Genomic DNA, 15,572 nt, shown 5'->3' with positions numbered 1-15,572 from the left:
TTATTTCCAAAATTATACCTATCTCCTGATCGATGATAGCATTCCCAGTCTAAAGTGTGTCAGTTTAGGATTCTGCATTGGAAATTAGATGAATGGCTTTGGCTAATGTGTGAATGGCTTAAAAGGAAGTTGGAAACTTGGATTATTTTTCTAGTTGTGCCATTAGGTAACTGATTACCTTTGCTATGTTTTGCTTTCCAACCTCTCTTTCCTCATGCATTTCTCTCTTTACTCTGCATTATTGCCTCTCATGTGTATACTTCTAAATATAGAATTTGAAGTTATTTGAAATGCAATTCAAATGCCATTTTCCCCACTTGATTCTTTTCTGATTCCCCCTACCAAATAATATCTTTCCCTCCTTTGGGAGGAAACGTTTTATGTTGTAATTTTCTTATGGCATGTATTGTATTCTTTCTTGGACTATGGTTTTTGTCTGTCTTTATCTCATTTCCTCTTCCTTGTTTAGAAGGTCTCTGTATATCTTGCATCTTTTAGAGTTGTGAAGAAGTTGTAGTTTATCTCATTTGAGAGTCCAGCAAAATGATTTTTTAAGCAATAAAATTTTTTACCTATTATAATTAGCAAGCACATATAAACTATTTTGTTTAACCCTCTGTCAGGAAGAAATTTGAGAAGTTTGGACTAAAAATGGAAAAGCTGACTTCACTTTCACAGATGGCACACCTGTAATACATGAAAAAACAGGTTTTTCAAGAGTGCATCCAATTCTGAAAAAGTGTTCCTGCCTTCCATTGCATCATTCTGCAGAGAATCTGTGTTGCAAAATTTGCAGCCAGGTTCATGGAATGATGTAATGGAGGAATTGATTGTAACTCAATTTTCTCCTTGATTGTACCACTAACCATCACCAGTTTATTGGTTATTTGGAAGATATTAAACCTGAATATGGAGACTTAGTTCATTTTACTACAGCCAAGTGACTGGATTGTGGAAATTTATTGAGAGTAACTGAGCTGCTTCTCCAGATCAAGGCCTTAAAAAAATTTTTTTTTTAACTAAAGGGTTTGGAGAATAAAGGGTTTATCAGATCCTCATAGGTTCACAAGACTTTGTTACTGATGTGACAAGATATCAGGACACAGTGAACTAGAAACTGCAGTGGGAAAATATGCTCAATTATTTAGAGAGGTGCAGGACTTCCCATTAACGTGTGACAGGAGGATTGAGCAGATGGCACTTGAAGGCTACACTTATTTCCATTGTGGAACTAACTACCCTGACATCAGCCGAAACACTTATGTTTAATATTGGTAGAAATTAAGACACAGTTTCAGAAAAGAAATACAGATTTTGATGTATTTGAATAATAATGTCCATGGTTGTAAGTGCAAACTGAGGATGTGACTGAACACCCAGGGAATGCCCTCTCGTGTGGTGCCTCAGGAGGACCTGAGGGAGCTGAGAGCAATTGCTTACCAAGGGTTAGGGCATTGCTGCTGGAGTCAGGTGTGTGGGCTGGTACCACCTAAGAACTCCTGTCCATCTATCTGGAGATGAGTTCAGAAATTGAGAGTAAATGTTTAGAAACCTTACAGTAATTTGACAGAGTATTGAATTCAATAATAAAAATGTTGGGCTTGTATTATGTATATTTTTATTTCACTTTCTAATCATTCATTCTTATTGTATTTTACAAAAGTTATCTGTCTGAAATCGATTAGGGAGAAAACAAAACAAAACAGGTACTTCATCACAGGTGGCTTGGAAAGCATTGATTAGAGTCTCTTAGAAGTGTGAGGCATCTGGAAATGAATATATGAATCTGAGGATTCTCTAGAAATTTCTGGCAATGTGACTGACCAAATTCTAGGTGACATTTAGGTCTATGTGTATTTATGAAATACACATTTTGTTTTATAGCTAAAAATTAAAAACAAAATGACTATTTTAGAAAAACTAACAGGGACTGTACTCCATTACAGTTACTAATTTAAAATACTCAACTTTCCCATCTGTGGATTTTTGATCATGAGCCCAGTAGTGTAAAATTTGGCCACCCTTATTTACCTGGGAAATTTACCCAGGAAATCCTAAAAATATTTATTGAATTCTTTATTAGGTTGCTAAATGAAAATTAAAGTAACTCTGAAAGGTGAAATTCGAAAGATGATTAGACTTTTAGCCTCCACCAAATGTTATCTGCCTTGTTCTGCTGTATTTGACCTTTGCCAATCAGAATTTCTCTGAGCATGTATTACTAAAGTACCACTATGAGGATAGTATGTTTGTGAGATCCTGAGTTTTATATTGTTGTTGTTTTAATCAGCTGAGATTTTTAGTAAACTAAATCCTTAGTTGTTGTTCTAACCAGTTCAGATCTTTACTAAGTTCTTTGATATAAATCCTATAAGTGATTGTTCATAACTCTATTCTGATACTGCAATTACTTAAAGAAACTACCCTGAAAATCTGTTTTCCAAAGTAGGTATTAATATACTATAATATCTTCCTTATACTTTCACACTATACTTCAACAAATTTTTAAAAGTTGACCTGTATAAGAAGAAAATAATCAGCCATATGGAAATAATAGCATTGTGTCATATTGTCAACTTTCATGTTAGATTTGTGAAACTGAAATATAATTATGAATAACAAAATAAACACATGTACTGTACAACAGGGTATGTGATGATGTGATTTTGACACAATAGAAACAATTACTAATAAAATAAGGTGTTTTATTTGGAAGAGAGACTTCGTTATTGGCAGTGGCTTTCCAATTTTGCCAACTTTAAAAGTGACTATGTTGGTGGATGAGATAGTTATGGGAAAAAAATGTATACAATCCTTATTCTTAGAACACATGCATTGTGAAAGTTTCTTCATGCAAAAGTTACGCAGGACCCAGATTACTAAAACTGTCTCATTCTAAGGGCGAGGCAGTGGAATATTTTCTTCACTTAGTTTATCACTTCTTTTAGGCAATTCATGAAATTCTTCATTCTGAGTTTCATCTTAACCCCAAACACTGGTTCTGTCTTTATTGACTCTGCCTTTATTTTTATGAAATAAATATTTTTAATAAGTCCATGGGAAATTTGCTGTGTGTAGTATTTTGTACTTGTTGACGTTTCTTTAAGCATCGTGCTGTATTTCTCATGTGTTCTGTTTTCCAGCTAAGTACAGTGGCAAGGCCTTTTAAGAGGATGCTCCATTCTATTTTCTTATTTCTTCCTTCCAGAGATTGTAACACTGTGTTCCATTTATAGTGAGGGTTCACTCTTGACTGACTGAAAACGATTTGAAGATCTACATTATAATCTGTTGGTATCAGAATTAGAGAATAATATTGGCATGTTTTAAGACATTTTAGTGTAAGCATAATATTGTTTCTGTTTTTTTGCAGGAAGATTCTTTGGCAACAGATGATTTCCTTGTGGACTACTTCAATGAATTCCTAAGCCTTCCAGTGAGTATGTTATTATGTTCTGTGGAATATATTATCAAAGCAAAATATTGTAAACACTGGATTATCTGTGAAACAAATTTATCAGGGATGATATTTTTTAAAATACTAATTAAAGCATTTAGATAAAGTTTTGCCTTTTTATGGAGTTAATCATTTGGGTTTGAATCATATTTGGGAATTGAAGAAGCTGGGTCAGTTATACTACAATAAAAGTAAATAAATAAAGAAAAGAAAAAAAAACCTGGAATTTTTCAAACAATCAAAAGCATTCTGTACAAAATCAGATACAGTTGTATTTGGGTATCATTTTACACTTTGAACTGAGGTGATAAGGAGAGAATATAAAAAAATTTAAGAAACTGAATTTCTTGCCTCTAGGCAATTATTGTCATCCTCTTGGACAGATATTAAAGTGGAATTTGTGTTTAAGGAAACTAGCGTTTTATATCGATAGTAAATAAGACTCGAGATGTTGGTGTAACATAGGTAGATGCCAAATGAGAGATTTTTGGTCTTAGACAGAGTGACTGGTAGAGTAAGTATTGAGGGATTTAGAAAAAGTGAAATGGGGATGCATTAAAAACACTTCTACTGGGCTTCCCTGGTGGCGCAGCGGTTGGGAGTCCGCCTGCCAATGCAGGGGACGTGGGTTCGTGCCCCGGTCTGGGAGGATCCCACATGCCGCGGAGCGGCTGGGCCCGTGAGCCAGGGCCACTGGGCCTGCGCGTCCGGAGCCTGTGCTCAGCAGCAGGAGAGGCCACAACAGTGAGAGACCCGCGTACCACACACAAAAACAAACAAACAAACAAACAAAAACACTTATACTGTTGTATAGAAATAAAGTTCATCAGGAATGTCAGATGAAGGAAAGTTAGATAAGAAAAGGGTTTTATTATTGTTATGGAAACTTTTTTCATTCAAATTCTTACTAGGCAAAATTTGAAATATAAAAAGTCACAAATAATTTGAAAGGGACTGGACCCTAAAATGAGTAATCTCTTAAAGCCCAACCACTGAAAATGATTTTTGAAGGGAACGTATTAGATGTATTTTTTTGTCTAGATTAGCTTTTGTGTATATGTATGTATCTATGCATGCATGTTTGTTGTGTTTCCTTTTTTCCAAAAAGAATCTGCGATTTCTCCTCTACCTGGCATGCTAGGTGTTTGGGACCATTATGGGGGTCAGGTTGAGACACCAAGCCACGCTCTCCCCTTGCAGCATCAGGCTTGAGCCACATTACAGGACACCCCTGGAGCTTCTTTTGTGGTCTGACTCTTCAGCTTTCATTGTCTAATTGTATATTATAAAAAACCCAGCCGAGTCACAAAGTTGTCAGAATTTTGCTCTTCTGGATTATGTAGTCTTTCCTCTAGGCTCTGCATTCTCCATTCTTCCTCCAAAACAAGTACATTTTTGTGAAGTTTTAAAAAGGAAAATCTTTATATTGGGTCTAATTTCAGTTTCTCAAGATTTACATTTCATTGTCTCAAGATTTATGATTATCTTGACTTTGACTTGCTTTAGAAAATAAATTCCCCTGCCTAACTTTCTTTCTAAAAATATTTTTAAATTATAGAAGAAATATTACAATAGTATAGAAAATTAACTTCAAACGTAAGAAAAACTCAGCTGAAGTCCTGCCATCCAGTTAGAATAGACGTGACCTTTTTTTGTACATTTGCTTCAAGGCTTTAGTTGAATTGACTGAATGTGGTTTCTGTTGAACTCTGTCTCTGCAATAATGTTTTTCATCCCTCCCCAGCAGTTTCGCCCCTTCATATGTCCCATGCAGCCCACCTGGGCCACTTCTCTCTCTTTTCTGTCTCTCCAAATTCTTCTGCTTTTACATTCTCTGTCTCTCTCTCTTTCTGTCTCTCTCTGTCTCTGTTTCTCTTCCTTTCCTTCCTTTGCATTTACATTTGGTACCACACAATCTACTTATTAACTACCCATGCTTCATGCCACAAGATGGGAGGAGGGGAAATGTCACAGGTTTTCAAAAAGAATTTGGAGGCAGGGAGGAGAAGGAATAATGGATTCTTACACCAAGTTCCTAGCAAGATTCTAGAACAGATTAGTAATGTTTGGTTTATGAGCACTTAGCTAAGAATTAGAAGCCAGCATGGGTTTACTGAGAATTAGTGAGCCAAACTAATCTCTGTCTCTTTTTTTTGGATAGTTTTGAACTGGCACTTTAGGGAACAATAAATTTAATGTATTAGGATTTCAGTAAATAATAGTAATGATAGCAAATTGAACCATGTTACTTCCTGCTCAGAACTTTGTCTAGCGGATTCTCATTACACTAAGAATAAAATCTAAAATCCTCTATGACCTGACTCTTGCCATCTCTTGGTCTTTATTTCCTATGCCTCTTCCCCTTGTTAATTCTTTTCCAGTCTAACTGGAAAACTTGGCCTTCTTTATGTTTCTCAGACATGAACATGCCAATGGTACTCAGGGCCTTTCAGCCTGGAAGGCTCTTCCCTGAGATATCTGTATCACTTTCTCTCTGATTTTTATCACTTCTGTTCAGGAAGCCTTCCCTCCCAACCTCGTCTAAAACAATACACCAAACACATGCTCCACTTATGCTGCTGTATTTGTCTGCAAAGCCCTATCATGATCTGTGAAATTCGTTCTGAAATATTTGAAAGAGTTCACTAATCACAACTAGAAGGGGTTGACTCTTAACAGATGACAGATTGAAATCCAGATTCCTTAATATGGACTCTTTGCAACATGGCCTCAGTAGAGCCTTTCTAGCTTTGTCTCTAGCTTCGTACTTCTTATGTCACCCTGTGCGCTCTTTCCTGCTTCCCCCAATTACCCTCCCTCACCTTAACCACACGTGCTCTTCCTGTGCTCATCTCCCAGTGTAGTGGCTAGGAAAGGGGGGCAGGCAGAACTGTTTGCGCTCAGCCCCTCCACTCATTCCTCATGTGATCTTAGACACATTCCTTAATTACCTAATTCTTCGATTCCTTTCTCTACCAAAACAATACAACTATCATACAAGATTGTTATGAAACGAGGTAATGAACATTAAGTGCCTGGCACAGAATTAGTGCTTCTCTTTCCTTTCCCTCACTGACTAGCCCATCTTGTCTTCCATTCCTGAAACATGAGGCGTGGTCACTCTTTAATTGGATTGATGGATCATTGTCATTCTAGAGAATAGTCTGTCCCATGCAAATCTGTCATTGGCTTTGACGTTTAAAAATTATTTTTTATCGGAGACTTGGATGAAACATTGCAAGTGAACCAGTGTTTTTCCAGCTTAAGGTCACTCAGCTAGTAAGTGACAGGGTCCACTCAGGTCCACATGGCTCAAAAACTTGTCTTACTGCACTGTAGTGACTATAGAAATGGCAGCAGAGGGATAAACTAATAGTTTGGATAACAGAATCTGGTCTCATTTTTGTCATGGTAGTCTGAAATGGGCTAAAACAAACAAAGCTAATGTGTTTTTAGGGTGCATTAATAGAAATGTAGTTAAGATCAAGAAAAATATTAGTCTGGAGCATAGCAGGCGCTCAGTAAATGGTTTTTTGAATCGGATTGAATTGTCAGACCTCATTTGGAATATTGTGTTGCATTCTTGATGCGGTGTGTTAAGAGTTGCTCTGCCAAACCAGACTCAATAAGATTCAGTTAATGGATGCTCTGGAAACCATGTCAGATGAGTGAGGGTTGAAAGACGAGTGAGTGTTGAACATGGCTTGCGAATGGGTAAAAGTGTTGTAATGAAGAGCTCTTTCCAAGTATTTGAAGCTCTGATTGAGGAAGAAGGGTTAACATATTCTGTGAAGCTAGAGGGCAGAACCAGGGCCAGCATTTATGAGGAAATTGATTTTCACTCAGTAGAAGAAAAATGTTTAAAGATTGTTTGCTAACAATAGAATGGGCTGGCTTGTGCAGAACCAAACTCCCTGTGATTGAAGATATTCAGGTATAGGTAATCATTTGGGGCAGTATTTTATAGGGGATATATGTACTGGGTGGGAGATTAGACTTTGTCAGCCAAAGAAAATTTGATTAATTTCTTCTCCTCTAAGTGTGTATTTCTGAATCTCAGGAGTTACACTGTAAATTTCCTGGGGCCAGGATAGGTCCCTTTCTTCTGTATCTCCCTAAACTTCTTGAGGACGATTTTCTTTTTATTTTTATGTCTTCCATGTAAGATCCTTGAAATAAATAAATAAACCTTCTAATCTGCCTCCACTTCTCTACCACCTGCACCTTCCAAAAAAAAAAGGCCCAACACCTAAGCTCGAGAGTGTAGACACATGTTATAACATTCTCTCTCTGAAAGAGCTCTTAAGTCGTCTAGATTTCTGAGATTTCCTTCACATCTGTAGTGCAATGCCCAAGGTCCCATAACTGGATTGTGGCGCAAATGGGCCTAGGAATCAGGCTTTCTGTCTCCTACACCATTTCTTTCTATTACACCATAACACCCTTGGGACACATTGTAAGATCCAGAAATTGACGGCTGGTAGCCTGCCTCCATGTTATTTTTTGATGAGGGGAATCCAGGACAGTTGCTGCTATTATAAATGATTATGGCACTTTCCAAATCCTAGCTTTCATAACTTCATTCCGTTTGTTCTGGTGCCAGGTTCACTTTCAGATATTGTTTTCATTTGGTGTCTGGGAGGTTTTTTTTTTTTTTGCTGTCAACTCTTTATGGACAAGTGTTTGCTTATTAAATTTTCTTCTATGCTATAGTGTGAAAACACTTTTTTTTTCCTTTTGGTTTTGCTTTGTGTGTTTTATGCTCAGTGACTGTTGTGGGATTGAGTAGATGAGCCCACATACAGATTTAGGTTGGTCCTCTGTGGGTGGTTTAGAATGTTTGTGACATTTATGGTTTGCAGAAGCTGAAGGGGTGGCCTATTCTCTACCCTCCTTGCAAGGATAGGTATGTCATGTGTTTGCCAGACCATGCTTAGCTATGTGCCTTTGGAATTTTACCATAACTTCTCTTTTTGGAATGATTCTCCACACTTTTTTAAAATCTGTAAACTATTATAATTTCTTGCAGCTTTATGAAGGAGTTATATGTTAGATTGTTGGGTAAGGGGAGAGTGAGAGAGAAAGAGAGAGAGTATGGATTTGGGGAATGGGTGGGATGAAGTGGGGATGAAGGACTTGGGTCTTCCCCTGCCAAGATTTAACTACTCAGAGACTGATTTTTGAAGGTGTTGTTGGAGCCCTAGGTAGTACTGCTTAGTTCAGCATTTGTTCCTATGGGTGTTTTGATAAGCCTTGTAGCTCAAACATAAAGCACTCAAATTACCTAATGTAACTCATTTTTGAACTAAGGATATTTCCTATGCATTTTATGTGGCACATTATTCCTTCCATCCCACTGGTGAATATGTCCAGTAAATAGTTTATGGTTAAGCATCTAAAATGACAATAAAACTTAGATTAAAAGAAGTTGTTATTGGTAACTGACTTGTTATATTCAAGTTGTCAGATGTTTCTCATTCACTGACTAAGATGCATGTTTAAAATACAGCTTTGGAGCTCAATTAGTAGAGACAGAGTTGGAGCAGAGATGAACATGTATTAAATTAACCTAGTCATTAGTTTTTAATTTAAATACTGTTCAGCTAAATAATTTGGCACCCGGTAAGTTTCAGTGGTGCTGGGCTGGCAGTTAAAGCACATCACTAATTATTCACAGGTTTTTTTTTCCTCCTCTTTTCAAAGAAATGTGGAACCAGCAATTTATTGTGGTAAAAATATTTTCATGCACTTGCTTTTTCTGTGAAAATATTTTTCGCACATGGATGACTGGTACTACAAAGTTAGCTTTCACCACCTTCAGGTCAATTCGTTTTAGAACATTTGGAAAATGATACCCTTGAAATAAGAAAATTAAGTAAGGGAAAGAGCAGTCTGTAACAGCTTGCAGAGGATTGGGTTTGAGGCTCAAACTGAAAATTTTTCCTATCATATGATTAAAAGCTGAGTGTTCTCTAAATCAGCCTACTCAGCTTTCTGAGGGAAAGTCTTCCTCCATCGTTCATTTCTATCTCCCCCACTTTACATGTCGTTTATTGTCACATACTAAACTAATTGAGCAATTTTGTAGATAAGCTTAGAAACGGTTAAAAACAAGAGGACATGACGTGTGAGAGAGATTCTTCTTAAGCAGACAACAGGACTTCGGAGAATAAAGCCCAGGGTTCTTTCTCCTATAGACCATAGATGGTATAGACCATAGATGGCCAGCCCTTCCGTGTGTGTGAACACGCATGAAAGTCAGCATGAAGTAGGAAACAGAATGTGGGCTTTGAAGTTTGCTCAACCTGGATTCTGTCTCCCCCCAGTTAAAAACTCTGCAGTGGCTCCCCATCATTCTAAAGCAATGATTCTCAAACTTGAGCATGCATCAGAATCACTGAGGGCTTGTTAAACACAGACTACTGGGACCCACCCTCAGAGTTTCTGATTATGGGGTGAGGCCCAAGAATCTGCATTTCTAACAGGTTCCTAGGTGATGCTGATGCTGCTGGTCCAGGGACACCCTCTGAGAATCACTGATCTGAGAGAGTAAGTTGAGAGTTATGGCATAAATAGAAAGTCCTTGGTGAACTTGTCCTCTGCCTTTCTCTCCAGGCTTCCATCATGTTATTCTCCCCCCGAATATTAAGCTTCAGCAACGTCAAACTGCTTGCAGGTCCTCAAAAGCAGCCTGTTGTCTGGTGCTCCTTGTCTATTGTTCTTTTCTTTTCTTTTTTTTAAGCCTCGCCTTCCCTGGCTCTTAGCCTCATTCTCCCATCTTCAAAGGCACCAATGTTGTATCTCTCTGTGCCTTTATTCAGTAGTCGGGACTTCCTCTGACCACGGCCGGGAAATGTTCTCTCTGATTTTTTTTAAAAATTAATTAATTAATTAATTAATTTTGGGCTGTGTTGGGTCTTCATTTCTGTGCGAGGGCTTTCTCTAGTTGTGGCAAGTGGGGGCCACTCTTCATCGCAGTGCGCGGGCCTCTCACTATCGCGGCCTCTCTTGTTGCGGAGCACAGGCTCCTGACGCGCAGGCTCAGTAGTTGTGGCTCACGGGCTTAGTTGCTCCGCGGCATGTGGGATCCTCCCAGACCAGGGCTCGAACCTGTGTCCCCTGCATTAGCAGGCAGATTCTCAACCACTGCACCACCAGGGAAGCCCCTCCTTGTCCATTGTTGGTGCATGTATCTCGATACACTTGCTATTTCTTTTGCTGAATTCCCTTCTCTCCCTCATCTGGCTGTTGAGACTGCCTGTTTATTCTTCCAGACTCAGGTTTCTCTATACAACTTCCTTAATTTCCTAAAGATAGTTAACAAATCCTTCTGTGCCATCACTCTAATTTGTATATACTTCTATTGTAGTTATTGTGGGTTAAAGTGGACTTGCCTTATACACACGTTATTACTCAAAATGAATTATTCGTGCTCTGCAGAGTGAGCGAGGGTGATTTAAAGAGAGTGACTGTTTACCAGTCCACAAACACACATAGACCAGTCTGTGAACATCCTAGAGAGCGTGTGAGATGAAAGATGAGAATCTGCCACTCCCTTAGTGGCTCTTATCCCTCTTGCCTCTTAGTGTAGTCATCTTCTTATGCTGAGGGTGATTCTCGTGGTAAACATACATAGTTTTGTATAACATGAGCTTTAAACACAAGGCCACCACTTTATCTGGTCCCTAAATACAGAAGTAGTGACACATTTCAATGTCAGAGGAAAAATGGACTGTGATAAACTTCTTGAAAGATAGAACAACACGATACTAAGTGTTTTCAAGGATTTCAAGGGATAGTTTTGACTAAATATGATTTCACCTTATGTGCTGACTGTAGGACCACTTTTCCTTGTCTCACATCTCAGTTCATGTCTTGGGATGTGAGCCCTGTTGATTTTCAAAATCAGGGACTCATCTCTCATGCGCAGGTCTTTAAAGTTGGGATGCCTGATGTGGGGTTTGAACCCTTTGCTCCTCATGGAGAAGCTCTGGGTTTCGAGTTGCCTCGCAGGGTCACTGCACCAGGGGTGGGGTTTATGGCAAGGTTGTGTCCCAGCTTCTCCTACCTGTTTGATGTGGTTTACATCTTGTTTGCCCAGTGTGTAGTCATCACTCAGCCAGCCTTTTGGCTTCTTTATGAGGAAATTGTTCCATATGTAGCTGTGGACTTAGTGTGTCCACTGGAGGAGACATATTCAGGATCTTCCTAAGCTGCCATCTTACTGTAGGATGAGTTTTTATTAAAAAATATGTGTGTGTATATATATATATATGTATATATATATATATACATATATATATATATACACCCACATATACCCACACAAACACATAATAGGTATTTATACATATACACATATATTTCTAACTCCAATTTTATAACATCCTGCCATTTATTAAATTTTAACTATAGTATATCTAACAATCTGTTAGTAAAACTTGGAAGAACTGATGCTCTCCCTAGTACACTTACTGATCCAAGGGAAAGGACTTAATGTCTTCTACTACCTGGCTAAATATATATAAATTAATCCACATGAGTATGCAGTTCTCTGGAGGAATCCTAAAATAAATTAATATTCTGGAAAAGGGACCTGATTCTGGATTTGGAGGGCAAAATGAGAAAAGACACAGCCAATCCACCATATACTTGCTATGGAGATAGAGGCCCCAAACATGTTAGTGATTTACCCAGAGTCACAGAGCTACTTATTGGCAAGCTGGTATTCAAACTCAAGACTCCTGACTGTTGTATATTAACTGACTGACTTTAAATAAAAGTTGGCAGCATTTAGTAATTACTGAGAAAAGCTCAGAAATATTGTCTTTCACTCTCTCTCCTTTTTTTGGTCACAGTGAATGGAACGGTGTTGAAATAGTCTTAAATGAAGAACACATTTTACTTAATTTTCTCCTTTTGGGCAAGGGAGACTTAGCTTTCATGGCTCCTGGGAATGAAAGAGACAACAGGAGTGTTATTTCTTCTTACTTTACTCATTCTTCCCTAGTAATCCACCCCCTTCTAAGAGAATAACATTGCTTCATAGAGACCAGGTGTGTATTTCTTTCCAGTTCCAAAGAAGCACAGAGATAAGAGGTTTATGCAAAAGGAATTTCTGCCATAATATATCCTGACACTTATCTCATGGTATAAATACACTTGGAAAAGAAGGATTCAGTGGGTTCCCTTACCTGTAGTCAAGAGATTTCTAAGGCTTCTAAAATGAAAGAGGTAATGATTAAGAAGACAAAACTTTGTGTAAGTATATATGCATACATGTAAATATCAAGTCTTCTTGGAGACAGTGAGTTTCTGGTTTTTAAAATTGTAAGACATATTTCCACAAATTTATTTTGCAGACCTTTTCAGAGGCAATTAGATTTAATGTGGACTATGGAGTTTTTGAAGTAGTTAACAATGCTCCACAACTTCTGGAAAAGCAACTGAAAAAAATTCTCTTCAACCAGCAACCTCGAAATCCCATCTATGATGTTGTAAGAAAAGGAAGGAGTGATATTAAACCTGTTCAAGTGAATGCCCCTTATGAAGATGAGACCATTAGTGTCAACTACAATATCATGGTAAGAAAGTATATTTGAGTTTATATCTTGCTAGGTAGATAAAACATTAAGTGAGATTAATATCAGGTTCCTTGGGCTTCCCTTTCTGAAGTGTAACTGTATCTATTAAATTTTATTGTACTTGTACAAAGTATTTGTTAGTTACTGTATAATCTTATTCATATCAAATGGCCAGTTTAGTCTAGCAGTTTGTTGATATTTGATTATCAATATGAGAAAGTTCATGTAATTTACTTTGAATATTTAGAAAATAAGTTTAATTTGGGGCAGTATAAATATATGTATGCTTTACAGTTTAGATGCATTCTAGAAAGTGTGGGTATATAGGCGTACCTTGGAGATATTGCACGTTTGGCTCCAGACCACCACAACAAAGTGAATATCATGATAAAGCAAGTCATACAATTATTTTGGTTTCCCAGTGCATATAAAAATTATGTTTACACTACACTGTAGTCTATTAAGTGTATCATGGCATTGTGTCTTAAAAAACAATGTACATACCTTAATTTAAAAAATACTTTACCGCTAAAAAACACTAACCATCATCTGAGCCTTCAGCAAGTCATAGTAGTAACATCAAAGATAACTGATCACAGATCACCATAACAAATGTAATAATAATGAACATGATTGAAATATTGCAAGAATTACCAAAATGTGACACAGAAACATGAAGTGAGCAAATACTGTGGGAAGAATGGTGCTGATAGACTCGCCTGCCACAGGGATGCCACTAACCTTCAGTTTGTGAAAAACACAGTATCCGTGAGGCACAATAAAGCAAAGCACAATAAAACAAGTTATGTCTGTGCAGTGAATTTATTTCATTTGAGTTCTATCCTATCAAGCATTTGGGAATTGAGATTTCTGTCTTTTAATTATTATATTAGTTTCAGGTATACAACACAGTGATTTGATGTTTTTATACATTGTGAAATGAAAACCACAATAAGTCTAGTTACCATCTGTCACTATACAAAGTTATTACAGTATTATTAAGTATGTTCCCTATGCTATACTTTTTATCCCTGAGACTTATTTTATAATTGGAAGTTTGTACGGCTTAATTCCCTTTACCTATTTTGCCCTTTCCCCCGCCCCCAGAGGTGGAATTGCTGGATCATATGGTAGTTCTAGTTTTAATTCTTTGAGGAAACTCCATCCTGTTTTCCATAGTAGTTGTACCAATTTACAGTGCGCGAGAGTTCCTTTTTCTCCACGTCCTCGCCAACACTTTATTTGTTGTCTTTTTTGATAATAGCCATTCTGACAGGTGTGAGGTGATATCTCATTGTGGTTTTGATTTGCATTTCCCATCCAGTTAGTGATCTTGAGCATCTTTTCATGTACCTGTTGGACATCGGTATGTCCTCTCTGGAAAAATGTCTATTAAGGTCCTTAGCCAATTTTTAAAATTGGATTTTGTTGTTGTTGTTGTTGTTGAGTTGTATGAGTTCTTCATATAATTTGGATATTAATCCCTTATCAGATGTATCATTTGCAGATATCTTCTCTCATTCAGTAAGTGGCCTTTTTGCTTTGTTGATGGTTTCTTTTGCTGTGCAAAACTTTTTAGTTTGATGTAGTCCCATTTGTTTACTTTTGCTTTTGCTGCCCTTGCCTGAGGTGACAGATCCAAAAAAAAAAAAAAAATATTGCTAAGACCAGTTTCAGAGAGCATATTGCTTATGTTTTCTTTTAGGAGTTCTATGCTTTCGGGTCTTACATTTAAGTCCTTAATCCATTTTGAGTTTATTTTTGTATATGGTGTAAGAAAGTGGTCTAGTTTCATTCTTTTGCATATAGTTGTCCAGTTTTCTCAACACCATTTATTGAAGAGACTGTCTTTTCCCCATGGTATAGTCTTGCCTCCTTTGTCATGGATTAATTGACCACATAAGTATGGGTTTATTTCTGGGCTCCCTATTCTGTTCCATTGATCTATATGTTTGTTTTTGTGACAATACCGTCCTGTTTTGATTACTGTAGCTTTGTAGTATAGTTTGAAATCAGGGAATGTAATACCTCCTGCTTTGTTCTTTTTTTAAAAATTTATTTATTTTATTATTTTATTTTATTTATTTGTTTTTTCTGGCTGCATTGGATCTTTGTTGCTGTGCACAGGTTTTTCTCTGGTTGTGGCAAGTGGGGACTACTCTTCATTGTGGTTCGTGGGCTTCTCATTCTGGTGGCTTCTCTTGTTGTGGAGCACGGGCTCTAGGCACGTGGCCTTCAGTAGTTGTGGCTCGCGGGCTTAGTTGCTCCACGGCATGTGGGATCTTCCTGGACCAGGGATCGAACCTGTGTCCCCTGCACTGACAGGCGGATTCTCAACCACTGCACCACAAGGGAAGCCCTGTTCTTCTTTCTTAAGATTGCTTTGGATATTTGGGGTCTTTTGTGGTTTCATACAAATTATAGGATTATTCTAGTTCTAGGGAAAATGCCATGGGTGTTTTGCTAGGGATTACTTTGAATCTATAGAATGCTTTGGGTAGTATGTACGTGTTAACAATATTAATTCTTCC

General features: G+C 37.6%; 1 protein-coding gene across 1 annotated transcript in view; it reads left to right on the top strand.

Moving 5' to 3' along the window:
• The window catches only part of RGS22 (regulator of G protein signaling 22), a 181,304-nt gene that overhangs the window by 11,005 nt on the left and 154,727 nt on the right, over nucleotides 1-15,572 (top strand). Inside the window, exons 3-4 of the mRNA XM_073794632.1 lie at nucleotides 3,374-3,436; nucleotides 12,820-13,041. Coding sequence (XP_073650733.1) covers nucleotides 3,374-3,436; nucleotides 12,820-13,041 — 285 coding nt within the window. The remainder of the gene's footprint in view (nucleotides 1-3,373; nucleotides 3,437-12,819; nucleotides 13,042-15,572) is intronic.

Source organism: Tursiops truncatus, chromosome 17 (assembly GCF_011762595.2).
Source record: "Tursiops truncatus isolate mTurTru1 chromosome 17, mTurTru1.mat.Y, whole genome shotgun sequence".
Taxonomy (NCBI): Eukaryota; Metazoa; Chordata; class Mammalia; order Artiodactyla; family Delphinidae; genus Tursiops; species Tursiops truncatus.
The sequence above is the reverse complement of the archived record's forward strand: the minus strand, read 5'-3'. Positions and strand labels throughout refer to the sequence as shown.